The sequence below is a fragment of the Electrophorus electricus genome, chromosome 5, assembly GCF_041902795.1.
Source record: "Electrophorus electricus isolate QZ-2024a chromosome 5, ASM4190279v1, whole genome shotgun sequence".
Taxonomy (NCBI): domain Eukaryota; kingdom Metazoa; phylum Chordata; class Actinopteri; order Gymnotiformes; family Gymnotidae; genus Electrophorus; species Electrophorus electricus.
This window is the reverse complement of record NC_137501.1, coordinates 21,627,869-21,645,249: the sequence shown is the minus strand read 5'-3', so window position 1 is coordinate 21,645,249 and position 17,381 is coordinate 21,627,869. Positions and strand designations below refer to the sequence as shown.

At 43.7% G+C, this 17,381-nt stretch overlaps 1 protein-coding gene across 5 annotated transcripts in view; it reads right to left on the bottom strand.

The window, feature by feature from the left end:
• tll1 (tolloid-like 1) overlaps window positions 1-17,381 on the bottom strand; it is a 46,099-nt gene that overhangs the window by 27,818 nt on the left and 900 nt on the right. For 2 of the 5 annotated variants that reach the window (XM_081714403.1, XM_035530204.2), the window contains exons 2-6: window positions 16,891-17,003; window positions 16,273-16,724; window positions 5,354-5,464; window positions 2,992-3,069; window positions 2,274-2,477 (exon numbers count right to left, since the gene is read on the bottom strand). In XM_081714403.1, the coding sequence (XP_081570529.1) occupies window positions 2,274-2,477; window positions 2,992-3,069; window positions 5,354-5,464; window positions 16,273-16,450 (571 nt within the window). In that variant the 5' untranslated portion in view covers window positions 16,451-16,724; window positions 16,891-17,003. Of the gene's footprint in view, window positions 1-2,273; window positions 2,478-2,991; window positions 3,070-5,353; window positions 5,465-5,657; window positions 5,858-16,272; window positions 16,725-16,890; window positions 17,004-17,381 lie in introns of those variants that run through there. The other 3 variants (XM_081714405.1, XM_081714404.1, XM_081714406.1) reach the window with 3 other exon arrangements.

Sequence of the window (17,381 nt, the reverse complement as noted above, 5' to 3'; positions counted from 1 at the left end):
GCAGTAATGAGGCAGAACACAAACACACACACAAACACACACACACACACACACACACACACACACACACAGAGCAGTAAAAATGCAGAGGTAGTTAAAAAAAGCCAGTGTAGTACACTGTAGTATAGGACATTTCAGTCAGAGGTCCTTCATCAGCTGTGAAAGCAAAGTGATTCTGAAGTTCTAGTGGGCAAAAGTTGTTTATGTTCAAAATAGTAGATGTTTCAATTGTAACATTTCATGAGTTTATAACGTTCAGAGATTATAGATTGGTTCTTTCCTCTTAAGCTTCCCAACTTTATTGCTGCAAGAGCCACAACTGGCAGTGCAAACACATAAATCATTAATGTCAATAAGGTCCATTACCATTAAAATGCCTTGCCATTGGAAATGACAAATCCTTAATTCTGATAGTCTGAAGATGTTTAACGAAGCGATGAACAAGCCTTCTCTTAAATGCTTAAAATCTTAATTATTGATTGATTACATCTCTTGCAAGAGATACAACAGACACCTCCTGCAGTGTTGTATGAGGAGGAATGGGTGATTGATCCTTTTGTGACAGTTATTTCAGTGGCTATGTTAATAAATGTAGCACATGTAGCACGTCTAGATTGGCTGCAGGCTACAGTAAGACAGTTATTATTCGACTGGTCATTTACCTTACCCTTGACTAGAACGTCTGTGGGAGCTTAGTGGAGCATCCTTAAAAGGGATGCGGTCTCTGTATCGTCCTGGACGATTTTAGTGTTTAAATATAATATTAACCCATAGCCTTGGGTGAATAAACAATATTATTAAATACCATGATCATTTTAATCAGTGACAAAGTAAGCAATTTATGGTCCTGTTTTTAAATGACTTTGCCTTAATTTTTCTGTTCCTCTTGTACAAGATGGCTAATCTATGGTTAATTCAAAATATATGGTATGATTGCACAATTAATCACAAAAATACATTCTTCAAAATGTCGCTTGAAAAGAGTACAATGGATTTTAAGTCTGGCAAGAATACTGGGGTACATGCAAATGAACGAAAGAAACTTCAGAGTAAAAAGTAGAGAGTAAAAGTAGAGAGTAAAAAATGCTTACCCACAAGAAGTGTCAGTGCAACAGTTTGGCAATATTTTGGTTTTGAACCAAATGAACACAGAGAACTTGTTTAAACCTTAACAGTTTTACTTAAAATAGAATAAAATCTCAACTCAAGCAGTCTACCCAAAGCCTACTGAATATAAACTGCTGTCACGAGTAAATATAGGCATGATCAGTTTGAAAAAAAAAGGATGAGAATTATAGAGATATGTTCATAGAGACATGTTCTGAACTAGTCTGTATTAATAAAAATTGTAAATCAGTAAAGTACATGTTTCCAGAATTAAGATTTAGTATTTTTTAAAATGTCTCTCATGGTCATATCTAGTGACCAAATCATGCTTCTTAAGTGAATTTGCAGCAGGATAATACACTATAGTTCTGGAGACAATAATCATTTAGCTCCCAAAGCCTTTGAGCCCCTAAGGGTAAAACCACAGTTCCATACTTTACCGGATGTGTGTGTGTGTGTGTGTGTGTGTGTGTGTGTGTGTGTGTGTGTGTGTGTGTGTGTGTGTGTGTGTGTGTGTGTATATATGTAGTCAAATCTGCAGTCTAGTACCCAAGGTTTCCAAAGAAACAGGACATTTCTGACAGACGTCCTTCATCAGCTATGCAAGCAAAGTGCATCTGAAGTTCTGGGAGGTGAACTTCAGAAGCACTTTGCTCAAAACACTAGCTGTGGGTGAAACACACACACCTACAGAGAGAAGGGAAAAGGCAGTGCTTTAAAGCAGTGCTCTAGCTGGGCGATACATATCTGCCTTCCATAACATGAAGGACAGTGAGTAACCCTCCCACACACACACACACACACACACACACAAAGAGACTAGATTACCCAGTTTATAAAAGTAATCTAACTATTTATTGTTTCTCATCCTTATTATTTATTTATTTTCCTTTCTTTTCACTTCTTCAGACCAATTACTTTATTTCAGACCAATTACAGTTCTGTTCAAGTTCTATATCATAATTCTTAATGTCCATAATAGCAAAGGTTGTAATGTTGTGTAATGTTCATGTTGTCATACTGCTTTGGCAATACTGTTATCGCGTATGGTCATGCCAATAAAGCTTAGTGAACTGAACTTAACTGAGAAGATGGGACAACAGCAGACAATACACAACACACAACACACACACACACACACACTTATTCACAAATAGGGCACTCACCAGTGAAGTTGCCTCCAATGACGTAGGGGATGACTCCTCCGGGCCAGATGCGTTCCGCTCTGGAGGTGGCGGCTCGTGGCACTCGATATTTACTCCCTGCCTCCAGTCTCCGACCGCCTCCGCTGCCTCTGCTGCCCCGGCTAGCTCCAGTGCGAGGGCCAGCCGGGGACCCCTCCTCCTTACTCGTGTTCTTAGACCACGGATCTGTGAGAGAGGGGGAAAGATTGAGAGAGCGACAAAGACAGACAGAAGTAGACGGTGTAGTGTCATTAAAAGAGAGAGAGACAGAGACTAATAGATTTGAATGAATTCATTTGTTAAATGTTAAACTTGTTACATTTTCTGAAACTGTACCAATATTGCTTTTGCAGTATTGTACTACACACAGCCAGGCCAATAAATCCATCTTGAATTGACACGACCACACAAACATACAGGATGTTTTTGGACATACAGCAAAGAACAGACTGGCCATACTGCCAGTACCCCTTCTACAGTGACCATACTGTGTGCTATAAATATAATCGCTTCTGGATGCCAAGTTGCTTCTGATAACGGGGTTTAGGGAATGAAGGGAGGTTAAACTCAAAACACCTCTCTGTGATGCACACTGCAAACATAACGGAGAATCAGCTCAGTAAAGGTCAGTGGGGAAGGGCAGATGGACCTACGGATGGACGGACGGACAGACAAGCACACATGCATGCGGGTGACTTACCGAGCCCCAGGCGTCGTATTCTGTTGAGGAGGAGGTGTAACGACCCTCTCTTTTTTGTGCTGTGCTCTCCCGCTCCACCTGAGAGAGAGAGAGAGAGAGAGAGAGAGAGAGAGAGAGAGAGAGAGGAAAGTGCAAATATGGAATGTATGAGAACAATGCGTGATGGAAATGTTCTGGCAGTGTTATGAGAGGGACATCACAACTCTGCAATGTCGCAGGTGCATTTATTTCAGCGTTGTGAGAGCATCATTGGACATCTGTGCGTGAGCATTGTGAGTAGTGCTCTCAGCAGCTAGTGATTCAGAGACAAAGGGGAGGCATGAAATTTCTGCCAACAAAGGTGGGCTCCGTGTCATTTCCACACCTCTTTATCCCACCATCATCTTTACGTTGGATCCCTCCACTCATCTTTCATCCTTCTCTCTGGTGCTTACTGTCAGCCCTCTCGCGCTTCCTTTTCGTCGCACATAAAAAACTCTCCTTTCCATCCCTTTTATCTCAGGCTCACACTCTTGGTCTCTCTCCCACTCTCTCCTTCTTACACACACACACACACACACACACACACACACAGTAGTTCTTTCCCTCTCCTCTTTCTCTCTCCCAGTCTCTCTCTCTCCCTGGAATGCCAAAGCAGACAGGAAAGTCAGGAACAAACAAAACTCGCCGAGTCGAAGGAGCAGGAAAAGGCTGAGGTTAGACACACACGCACACACGCGCGCGCGCACACACTCACACACACACACACACACACACACAGCTGTGTGAGAACTCGCCCTGCTTCAGGCTTGTGTCCTTTTCCCCCAGGCGTTTTTCTGCATGCATCCTACACCGTGCAGCTGAATGGTGGCATGGGACTATGGGCACCTTCTTGTGCAAACAGTGCTCTGGCCAACCGCACCAGTGGGCTGGAGGGACAGCGAAGTCGTGCAAGTCGCACGCCGTATGAGTGACGGCCAGCCAGCTTGCCTGCTCGGAGCACGTTTCTCACTGCCCAGAGGGCTCTGGCCGGACCTGCCTCTGTAACTGCTTCTGACTGACAGCCATTCAGCCTCACAGTAGCTTACGACCTGGACTTACCTCGGGAATGCAAGCATCGGAAAGGCTCATTGCAGCATGCAGATGCACATGCACATATGCAGGCAAAGTATGTGTTACCAGCACACGTGCACATATGCGCCAACATACACAGACACACAAACACACACATTAACACAAATACGTACACACACACACAAAATACTTTGGCACTGGTCAGTGGAGCTGTCATGTGAATTATGATGAACTATGAGAAGGAGCCTGAACAGTGAGCGAGGATGTTATTCTAGACAAAGTTCTTCTGACTCCACTTACCACAAACATACTTACCAACACGCACACACACACACAACAAGTTGGATTGCTGATGCTGTTATAGAAGTGAGACAATGACATTTATCAACTCTAATCGGCAGGAAGCTTCCTCAGTACCATCTCCCCCTAGGTCTTCACCAAGGACACCAGACCGGTAATCAGCTACAAAATCAGCCGCAAGCACTCGGATTGCTCGAGCACTCGGATCCCTTCGTATTCTCCACTCGGGCTCCTGCCTCAATATGCCGGATTTCCAAACTCCTATCCATCACTCACATCCTCACACGACTCGCGGACCCTCACATCATACTGTCTTAGGAAGCTCCAGACTAACTCACAAATGCGCCTCTCATATGTGACTCCTACAGTCCTCAGATAAATTTAGCAAAATGCAGCATGTGATAGATTGTAATCATTGTTGGTACCGCAGTCGAGATATAAGGCCAAATATAGGCCTGAGGGAACTGCCTGTTCTGAGCCTGTGAAAGGCTTGACTATGTGAAAACTCATTAAGTTACGACATAGCTGCCTCACTGAACCCATTGAGGACACCACTGTATTATATATATATATGCATGCCTGTCTGTCTTTGTGTTACTTCACCTGCCTTCACCGGTCACACTGCCCTACTTGCTGTGGCCGAGCTGAGGAAGCGAGCTTTGTGAGTATCTGTGGGAATTACAAAAGACCTGCCTTAAGTCATCTAAATGGTGCAGAGTGCACATTCGGTGTATTGACGGCTACACACATGTGCTCTGTCTTTCTCCATGTTGCTTATTTCAGTCATCATAACTTTATGTCTTACTGGACATTGTAGTGTCAATAAAGACTCTTAGAGTGCTTCTGTTCTAGAGGAAGGTGCATGTGATATGTTAGTAGTGCTGTGGACCAGTGCTTGTAGATTTATGTGCATCCTGTAATTGTGGCAGCATGTTAACGCTTAAATGAATAAAAGCTTGATGCAGTGGTTCTATGGCACGCGTGAGGAGGGCGGAGTCATGCACCTTACCTGATGTGTGTCCCTGCCTCGTGTGTGTGCGCTGCGCCAGGTCTATCGTCCTGTCCACCTTAAACATTTTCAGATCTTCCTCGTCCAAGGCGATATCTCCCCAAAACACTGCTACAGAAGATAAGGAGAGAGCAAAAGGGGCAGAGTGAGAAAGAGCAAGAGGAAGAGAGAGAGGGAAAGTAAAAATAAGACTTATATATCAGGCTAGCCGATATTATACATCCACACAGGCGCAGAGCCACATAATCGCAAATACCATCTGTCAGTGCCATAAAGTGCTGATCTAAGTGTTGGCAGATAGTACCTGTGCGCACATTGTCCTCAGGTCTATGCTGTTATTGGTTGATGCTAATTTAATCAATATGACTAAGACTAAAGAAGTGTCAAGGAACAGCTTGAATTTGTTCAATACCACCTTAACATTAAAAACAAAGACACACATACACATTCAATTTCATTCTCTCTCTCTCTCTCGTTCACACACACACACACGCACGCACGCACGCACACACACATGCACACACACACACACACACACACACACACACACACACACACACACACAGACACACACACACACAGACACACACACAGAGTTCCCCTGAGACAAGGTGTGCAGCCTTCAGGTGCTCATTTCAAGTATGCTAGCTGTCCACTACTGATGACATCACTTTTGAGCCAAGGACAAAATTATAATCAGCTTTAGCATGGTAATATTCATGGAGGAAAATGGGGGTGTGCACGTGTTTTGTCCTGCTGAAGGACATGTAGCTCTCTGAGCTACATCCTCTTAATTTCCTGCTTTATCCTTCCTAATCCCAACCCTCTTCCTACTTTAGCTTTAACAGCATTCCGACTTCAACCTTTCCCAGCGTGCGCCCACTGTGGTACACCCCATGGATTTATTGTCAGCCACACCCATTATAACTTTCTTAATTTAGTCTGTCGCCAAGGGGATCACTGAGATGACTACGAAACACAACGAAATGAAACTCCACTCTGTGTCTGTGTGTGTGTGTGTGTGTGTGTGTGTGTTTTATCATATCTCACCTGCCCCACCTTTAAATGAAATGTGTATATGCAAATGTGTGTATGCATGCCCGCAGATTTGCTTGCATGTGTACGTGAGTCCATTCTTCTTTCCTCTCCGCTCCCACAATGCCCTGCCCAAGCATGGCACTGTATTAGTCTCTGGGGAGATTTTCTGTTCTCATTACGCAGTGATCAGGACACAAAGGCCAAGGTCAAACTCTTCATTAAGAGCTAATTATAGCCCTAGTCACTCCATATCGTGTCTCCTCTTCAAATGCTGTCTCTGAGAGCACATACTGGTGGTGAGTATGAATGCAGCCTTCCGCGTAAGAGTTACTTGGTGATGGTGAGCGATGTCTTGTGTCTTCAGACGAGCGTGCATTTCGACACTGGTGGTTAGATGCTGTCAATTTTAGTGGTGTTTCTGCTTCACTAAAATAGTTTTTATGATAAAAAGAGCAGTGTGGTACCCCGCTCTGCTGGAGGTCAGATCTCTGACACAGATACCATACAGTCACGACACTAGGAGCCCCCACCCACATTAGACGAACCACCCACACTCCTTTAGACTGATCATTGTAGAATCACTGCTGACTGTAAGTTCATTGAAGACCAAGCCTAATATCCATATTAATATCCAATAATTTTAACCGCCCCCAAAAACAATTTTTCCTGTGTGAGCTGCGGGTGGTAGTCTGACGACGCTAAGGAACAGGTCTATTCTGCGTGTGCCAACACAGGTTCTCGCCTAGGACTCCGCCATCCTGAAATAACCGATGTGAATCTTCTGAACTTTCCTTGGCACTTGCCCTGGCAGTGCTCTGATGACAGGACGTGAAAGAGAATGTGTTTATGCAAAGGATCGTATAACATTCAGGTAAGAAGGCCATTACGCCGTGTCTATGAGAAGCTCAAGCACAAAGCCCATCATGGGCATGTTTGACTAGGATCTACTTATCCACTGTACATACTGACTTAACGTTCATTAGCAGCAAGAGCTGTGTTCCAAAGCAGGTCCATAACTAGACAGTGGTTTTGGGCAGCGTGTGTGCGTTCTGCCTTTCAGAAGTCAGCAGAAATAAACTTTAGGTACTTTATTATGAACGGATTTTAAGGCAGTTTTGCATATTTCTTTCTTGGCAAAGACAATCCCACAATCCTGTTCACTGGAAGAGTGTTCGAGTGTTTTATTCTGACAGTCAGACAGCTGAGGAGGTTTTTGTTGATTTTTTTGGAAAAAATTACTACTGTTTCATATTTTGCTCATTTACATTTATTTATCATATGTCAATCCTATAATTAAATGTATCTGTATTGTTACATAAAGCTAATGTACTATTTGTACTATTTATTACTATTTATGTTAACATTAGCATGCTGTAGCAATGCTTCCTGTGTAGATCATCATCACGCTAATGGTGTTAATGGATGATGACTCTGAAGGTTCTTTGTTGGGTAAAATGCTGCCTGACAAGAGAGTGACTGTAAAAGGCAGTGACTCGTAAGGAAGCTGTCTCCAGAAGGCCCCCACATCAGTCAGCGAGCTGAACTGTGACGGGCCACTGGGTGCCATGTGGCCAACAATTCTTGGTATAAACAGTGGTCTTAAATTACAATGTGTGAATTTCAGTGCTTTCATGTATAGTGATATGGGATAATAATGAATCCCTATTCCTCTGTTCCCATATGGATGAAACAAATGAACCCCTAGAGTATATTAAAGAGGCTAACTTTCTGTGACCTCTGTAACTTACTGGTGATGCATACTGTTTGGAATATTTGGTGTTTGAAATAGTTTGGTCTTTGAAATAGTTATTAGTTTGGTAAATTTAACAAACTAAGTTGTAGCCCAATAAAAGTAAATTAAAAATAATATATAAATATTTAGATATTCAGCGCATATTTTAGTTACAAAAGGGATAAGATGTCAAAAATGGAAATGGAAAATCCTCTGCCATTAGAGCCTCACATAGGGCCCAGTTCATTCACTTCATACCAGACACCACAACCTGAGAAACTCTTCTCAGTGGACATCGGGTATGGACCTCTCTTCGTCTTTGTTTCCCTGAATTAAGCACATGACACCTCCAGAAGACTCAATAGTGAGGTCTGACGTCCCAGCCCACCTTCCTCCAAGCTCACTTTTAAACCAAACCGCTCCTCTTTAACTGTCAACCCAAACCGGTCTCCCTGGTGAGTTAGGCCGTACCCAGCCCCACTGGAAAAAAACAGATAAACGAAAAAATATGTTCATTGCAAATATTGAATTTAAACATTCAGTGTAGCAAGAAAATCATCAGACCACTGTGACCTGATGGGATTGGAAAATACCTTTCAGACTGTCTAATCTGCTTTAGAATAACAATCTGGGCATCTTTGATTACTATCTTCAGGCTAGTGTATCACAGAGGAAGGTGGGCTTTAACCTGAGCTCTGCGATATCTGTAGGCCAGCTTCTATATTAAAAACAGAGATTACTCTTGAGGTATAACAGCGTAGACCCAAATGACACTTAACCCAGGGTAATGCAGAGGCTCCAGCATCCTTCTCCAGATGACATGACAGGAACAGCCTGGTTGCTAGAGCCATATGACATTTGTGTTTGATTGATAAAGTCTGCTTGACCGACAGATTCCGCCTGGAGTGAAGGCTTAAGTTACAGAGGACAGACAGACAGAAGTAGGAGGGTCAATTTTAATTTCCCCCTTAAATTGAACCCTGCTGATTGCAATGACTTATGGCACACACTCGCACAAACCCTCTACTCTTTTGACTCTTCTGACGTTACCACCTCTGCTTGGAATTATGTTGCATGAAAACTATGCAGGACTGGTTTGAGTAAATCTCATATAGGCAATCGCACATCAAGGGACGAAGTGGGACACTCGTACACTGGATAATGGGCAACAAAAGAACTCTGAGTAACATGAGCAACAGCTGTGACGCACAGCATTCTGGGTACAAGCCAACAGCCATTCTTTTGAGGTATGTGACAGGAAGGAGCAGGAACGCACAGGCAGACACAAAGGTTAGTAATAAGCATCAACATTCAGTTAATGAAATTAGTACTGATTCCAGAAGGTTCTTTTCCATAGTTGTGTGCTCAGAGTTTGATCAACCAGTGACACAAAGGACAGTTGGAGAGCATGTGCACATGAATTCCCATCTTCCCCAAGAATACAGGGAGAATGGGAACTATGGGGAAACATCACTGGCTACATTTACAGGCATCTTGATAGTTCGTTAATAATCTGACTAATAGCTCAGTCAGAATTTGACTAATAGCTCAATCGTCCATGTATATACCACACTTGGAATAGACTACTCTGATTGAAGCCATTCCTAATACAGTTTCTATCTGACTGTGAGTAATCCTGTAAGTAATCTGTAAAAAATCTAGAAGGATAATAGCCATGTAAATGCTTGCATTTGATGACATCCCTAATCATAAACTTTGAACAAGTTCTGCACTTGTGCATTTGCCTCATAATGAATGTTTACAAAGAGCAAGTTACACTATCATATGTCACTGAATATTGTGGGATGTTTTGCCAGTTCTTTAATAAGTAGGCTACATGTGAAGTATGTTGTCCTGAGCCTGCCATCATTTTTAAAGTAATTAAAAAGACAAGCGCACCTCCTGAAACCTCAGGTAAGATACTGCTGCTCTGAAAGGGCTTGTCGTTATGGAATCATGTACACTGAGTGGTGCTAAATGCATGGGTGTAATCTTGGATCTGATTTCTTGTAGTGTGCATTTACATATACTGAGTAGACTGTATATAAGCATCTTGATCTTAATCTATAATCAGAATGAATTCAATTTGATTGGCAGACATCTTTGCACGTAAACTTGGCCATTGCTTCAGTACAACTTCCACATGGTCAGGCATTCTTTCTCTCTCTCTCCACATTTTATTTAATCTCAATGACTTCAATTGTTTATTCACGTGTGTGTGTTTGTTGCATTGGGATGTTGTTGGTGCATCAAAGAAATCTTTTCACACGTCAGGGTGCTCAAAGCTATAATTGCTTAATTAGTGAAATGCATTCTGGGAGGAAACATGTGGACTGCTGACTCATGCTTTTTACGATCCAAAATAAACAATCCACAACGAAGCGGAGCGCTGAGTCGGGAATATGTGGGAAATTTTCGGAAGCCGGCTGTCAGACCAGAGTGCTCCTGGAAAATCCTGTTTAACAGAATGTGACTACTGACCAGCTTCCCTTCTGGACTCACCAGAGCCTCTCTCTCTCTCTCTTTCTCTCTATCTCTCTCTCTCTCGCTCTCTCTCTCACACACACACACACACACACATACACAAACACCAATGCACAAACACACAAACACCCCTACACAAGTGAACATTAAATGCATTAGGTACCGATCTAAAGCACAAATACTGAGCAAGTACTTTAGCTGCAGGATATTAAAAGACTATTGCTGGAAAACAGCTAAACAGCCTAAAAATCCACATATTTACTGTCACTATACATGGCACCAACGATACTGCTGAGTTGCAGAAGTTGGCAAGCAGCATTTATGCAGAAGAGCAGACGGCTGCAGGCACACATACGCACACCGACTCCGAGTGCAGTCCGCTTTCTCTTTTACTCCCACTGTGTGTTCTGCTGGGTATACAATTTTATTCTCAAAACCTTGCTTTATACAAGGCATGAATGAGTGTCTATGAGAGAGAGAGAGAGAGAGAGAGAGAGAGAGAGAGAGAGAGAGAGAGAGAGAGAGAGAGAGAGAGAGAGAAAGAAAGATCGAGAGCAAGAGAGACTCTTCTCCAGCTAAGTGGCAGGATGCAGGCTAGCAGGAAGAGATAAGTGCCTGAATGAAGTGGGCTCCCACACTAGTCCCTCTCACTCTCTCTCCTTCACAGACACACACACACACACATGCACGCATAAACACACACACACACACACACACACACACACACACACACGCAGAGGGAAATCAGTGTACAAAGAGATGGAAATGTGTTTAGTGCACTCTAATGGCATGAGATAAGCACAAAGCCAAATATTCACACTCCATTTTCCTAAGAACAACAGTAGCAAGACTTACCATCCACACGGGGTCATTTCCACTATACACACACACACACACATACACACGCAAAGATGGTACTACACATGCACATACTGTATGCATTTACAAGGTCACACACACTCAAGGAAATGTCACAGAAACTTTATATACGCACGTACACACGCACACACATGCACGCACGAACACACACACACACACACACATACACACACACATGTCTGTGCCACTCAAACTAGGAAAAAGTACTCTGCTGTTGAGCTAAAAAGAAAACTAGCCAGATTCAACTATAAAGAGCTTTGAACTACAGCCCAACCAGTCCCTTTTAAAAGACCACTAAGTTTTGCAAAATGGCTTCACTTTGCACTCATTTGCATTCATATGGATGGCTGGCAGGGTAGGGCTGGTTGCGGTGGGGTGGGGGGTTGGGTGTTCAAGCACCACTGGGCCAATTCAGATAGGAAAAGCTTTATTTTACTTTTACAATACTGAAGTCACACTTGTGCTTTTATTTTCGCTATTTGCCACATATACCAAAGAAAGATAATCACCAGTTTGCTGACACAGAGCACTGTAAATGTGCATATTCGTTAACTGTATCAGGTGGATTCTGTTGTAAAACCTTCTGCAGGCCTAACACTTGACACTGGCCAACCAGATGTAGGGATGTAGCTGGTTGAAGAGAACACGTGTATACATGCATTCAGGATCAGCTCTGCTTTTCTCGGTGCCTGGCTGTGATCAGGGAAAAGCTGGCCAAATGCCACTCCAGTCTGGTCCAGGTTTTTGACTGGCTCCAGTTCCCAGTACATCTGGAGCGGGTGGTGTAGGGCTGTGCAACTTGGGAGCCTTGGGGAGCTGGGGCAGAACAAATACATGGATTGAGTGAGGATTCTGTGTGGACTGAATGGAGAAGCTCAGCCTAAATGCAGGCCTTGCGCTGGACTCAGCAGTCTCCCAGGCATTGGGCCCAGCACCAGCCGAAGGCTAAAAACAGCAGGTGACGGCAAAGAATGTCTTACCCTTTACTGATGATGTGGCGTAGTTCGAAGCTTCAGTTTGTGTCAGCAGAAGCAGCCCTCAGTTCATCAGTTCAGGTTAATTTCTGCTGGAACACCTGCGTTTTTTTTTTTTCCATTGTTACAGGACTGTGGAGGTTTTTCCTAATGAACATACTAAAGAAGGCTACAATGTGCCAATCATGGATTTTCCAGATGAGTGTTTTGATTGGTGTTTTGATGAATCATGGTATTCACATAATCTAGCAAACATAAATGATTTTGTTCCATGTGTGAACTATGACACATTAAGATATCTCCAGTGTTTCAATATTGTAGGCCACATCAAATTTGCAATGTGTAGCCATATTTTCACTACATTTTTGACCATATCATGTAGATCTACCACCTGCTCAGTGTGTGTGTGTGTGTGTGTGTGTGTGTGTGTGTGTGTTATGTGTGAGTCTGAGAAGTACTTCAAGTATCTCCCTCTGTTAAGTTATAAAATTCCCAACCTTACACACACACACACACACACACACACACACACACACACACAAGCACATCTCTAAGGCTGTGTAGTGCTCCACATTATAAACCCGTGAGAGCTGCCAGCACACTGCTGGACTGAATTCCACTCACAGCACACAACACAGCACCAGGCTGAGCTCCACCCACAGCACAGCGCCAGGCGGCACTCCACCCACAGCAGAAAGAACAAGGCACAGGACCAGGCTGAGCTCCACCCACAGCACAGGACCAAGCTGAGCTCCACCCACAGCACAGGACCAGGCTGAGCTCCACCCACAGCACAGGACCAGGCTGACCACCACCCACAGCACACAGAACAAGGCAAAGGGCCAGAGGGATGCCGACTTGGAGGGCTCAAGCCCTCCAGGACGTGCAGTAAAAACAAAAAGGTGGGGAAGAGGATAAGACTCTATGAATATGTGGACATGGGGAAGGACAGGGAGAAACTGACTGAAGAACAGGCAGAGAGACAGGCAGATGAAGTGGAAAAATCTGCTTGCCTTCTTGTTGTGGGAAATCTCTCTCTCACACACACACACACACACGGAGAGGCGCACACACACATGCACACAAACACGGCCATTAACATCTACCTGAGGTGTGTTTATGCTTCTCTAGTCTATGCTTTAACCTAAACAAGGGGGCGTGGGCCATATTTGCATAATCTGAAAGGATTGTTTATTCTGGAGCAACAGAGCCGTTATGGTCACAATGTCTTAAGATAACAGCAACAGATAGCACACTGTAATGACTGTATAATGACACAAGCCCATTACTGGCCTATTGAAACTAACAGGGCTTTTGGAATAAGTAGTTTCTGCAAATAAGAACAGAAGCCCCAAACAAAGCCTAGTCTTCATTTATTGGCCTAACCGGCTACTCCTGTCACCTAAATGGCCCATTAATGTGATGTTGGGGTCACAGAGGTAGGTGTGTATGTGTATGTGTATGTGTGTGTGTGTGTGTGTGTGTGTGCGCGCGTGTGCATGCGTGCATGTGCTAGAAGACAGTGCTGACGCGCTCACTCAGCTCAGAGAGTGGCTAGCGTTAGCATTAGCGAGAAGTGGATCGAACATGTTTGATGGCTTGGCTGGATTTTAGGTGGTCAGCACTTCACCTCAGGGTTATTTGTGGAGAACGGGCTGGAACTACTCCCACCGGCACTTGGGGGAACCATCTTTACTCCTCAACACACCACTTTACTAGAAAGCTAGTCCTAAAATATGTTTGCTTTAATATAACACATTGTCAGACTTCCTCTCCCAGAGCAACGTTTGCCTTCTAGAGATGACTACACATGCTGAGAAAGCAGGTGTGAAAAATGTCAAATATAAGCATGGGTGTGACTATTATCTACTTCTTATGTTCATCTCCCCCAAGGACCGTTGACTGAGCTGTATCTCACACCTCAGATAAGGACCTTTGCCCTTATAGCTGCATTGGCACAGAAAGTAGGAGACGGAGAATCCTAAGAAGCAGAGAAACACAGTATGGGCTGAGATGCTGCCTTTCCATGTTTCCAAGAATTCCATTGACTGAACATTTTGTTATAAAAAGCCTCGAACAAAGGTACGTGTTGGTGTGTGTGTGTGTGTGTGCGTGTGTTGGTGTGTGTGTGTGTGTGTGTGAGTATGTGTTTAGGTGGAATGCTCTGAATACTGTCCGCCCTCTCCCCAAGGTGCTATTATCAACTTAGCTGTTGAATTTCAAAAATATTTTTCAGTTTATAAAAACAGAGGTCCTCCCTATGACTACCTAACACTCTTTTCTCCACAGCCTAAAGACACACACACACACACACACCCACACACACACACACACACACCCATACCCACACTCACACTCACACACACACACACACACACACACACACACACACACACACACACACACACACACACACACACACACATCCGCATAGACTCCTCCCAAGAGTATTGAATTTTGATGCCTGAAAGTAGAAAAACAGCTTGGTCGTGGCAATTTTAACAAAAGCTCACAAAATTCAACATTTTACACATTACACACAAACACAGATGTGACTGTGAGTGTATAGGTGGCATAGAGGCTTGGAAACGAGATTTATGATTGTGTACACACTACATGAAGAGGAAAGAGATATAGAGACATACAGAGACAACCACAGACAGAGATAAAGAGAGAGGATTTCAAAGACAGTAAATACAGAGTGCATTTTATACATCTGTTCCACCTTAGGTGGGGGTTAGCTCTCTCTTACGCACACACATAAACACCTCAAAAAGAACAGAGAAAGAGAAACCAATTACAGTCCTTTAGACCCTCACCATATAGCCAAATCAACATAAACAACATAAACACACACAAATGCAAACCATCCCCCCGAAGGGCAGACGCATACCATCACACATACACACACACACACACACACACACACACACACACACACACACACACAGCTCCTAATGCATTCTCTGCTGCTAACAACTAAGACATCACCACTTATTTAACAATGTGTTTGCATTAGGAGATGTGTGGGATTTTTTTGTTGTTTTGTGTGTGTGTGTGTGTGTGTGTGTGTGTGTGTGTGTGTGCGTGCGCGTGTGTTAAGGTGTATAGTCTCATGTCGGTTATTGATAATTTGCTTTACAGCACACAAAGCAAAGACCATAAGAGAAGCAGTCACTTATTATAAATGTTAAACAAATACCAGTAACTCGAGGCTATATAGAAACTTAACTCATTTACTACTCTGTCAAGAGTACAATGAGTTATCAATGGAAAATGAGAAGAACTGTCATAATTTATTTTCAAGACATTTCCACCCCCCTCCTCAGAACCACACACGTAAATACACGAACCACTCATCTGAAGATAAACTTATAATGTATTTAAAACAGATGGGTACGGACAGGTGGGATGCGTGCGTGCACCTCACAGTATGGCAGGCGGGTCGTCCGCGCGAGTTTATAACAGCGAAGCGCACGTGGCCTCGCGAGCCGAGGACCCGTCTCAGGAGACTGGGGTACGAAACTGGACTCGGTCGCTGACAGTGGGAAATGAGGCGCGCGGCGTATGAGAAAGGCTTGTGAATCGAATGTGTGAACCCACTTTATTTTAATCAAGGCACAATCTCTAAAGATCGCCGAAAAGTAAAAGCTCCTTAAGAAAACTAAATTTACAAGACTCTTTATACTTTTGCGGCCAATTGAATATAAAAAGGTTCCAAAGCACGTTCGGTTATCCATTTTTTCCCATTGTGATGTAAGTCTTTAGGTGTATATTTTAGATGTGTTTTTTTTAAGTACAGCTCATCTTACCGGCTTTGCAGGGATCCTCGTAGTCTATTGTCTCCATTTTTTCCTCTTCATAATAGTCATAACTCTCTTCGTAATCTAAGCAATTGTACACGGAGACTTTGCCCCAAAAAGTAAACCCAGCCAGTAGGAGCGTCATCCAGTGCATTTTAGCAGTAAGTGTTGAATGGACGCTGTCCATCTGATATTGAATGAACGGCCGCCTCTCGCGTGTACTGTGCGTACTGCCTTGTTAAAGTCTCGCGGTCTGGAATTTAGCGGCTCGTCGCGAGGCAGCAGACGCACCGTGTGGAGTTCATTGGTCCGGTTTGACAGACTGGGCAGGTCGTCGCGTCGCTCACTGTCGCTGCATCTCAAATGGACGCCTCCGCATTGATAAGCTCCTGAATCGTTCCAGCTCAATTGAGCACAATTGTTTCCCTTTCTTCCTGTGCGGGGGCACCCAGACAGTTGCTCTTAGATAAAGATACAGGGAGAGAAAGAGAGAGAGAGAGAGAGAGAGAGAGAGAGAGAGAGAGAGAGAGAGAGAGAGAGAGAGAAATACAGAAAGAGAGACAGAGATTAGGATATATGATTTTAACTCTAAAACACTTAGGGAACCTCAGCATGAGTGAAACTTACTGAAACATCCGGTGAGCAGAGGCCCGAGCGGTGGCAGTCACAATCGGGGTGCTACCGTAAAAGACAGAAGGCGGTGAACCTCTGACACGCACTGATTTCGAGGAACTGATCAGCTGTAACAATGCAAAAAAAGAGGACGGTTTTTAGAGATGCTCGTCACGCAGGTTAGAAACGACATGACATATGACGTATTCTATACTTGCAAAGTCTAAAAAACGCAACTTCGTCTTTTATCCGAGACGCCTTTCACAATAACAAGCCGCCAGCTATAAAAGTAACAAGGTACCTAAAATTTCAGCTATAATCCTATAATAGCGGGAGCTCTACCGTTGTATGCATGGAGTTTCAGGATGTAAGGCAACTTCCATGTAGGTGAGAGCGCATTTAGAAACTGTTATAAACGAAATAGTGTCCTCATTTGAGAGGCGGCAGAGCAGACGCGACTGTAGTGTGACATTTAACAAACCCATTTAGGTCTAAATCGCCCCCAT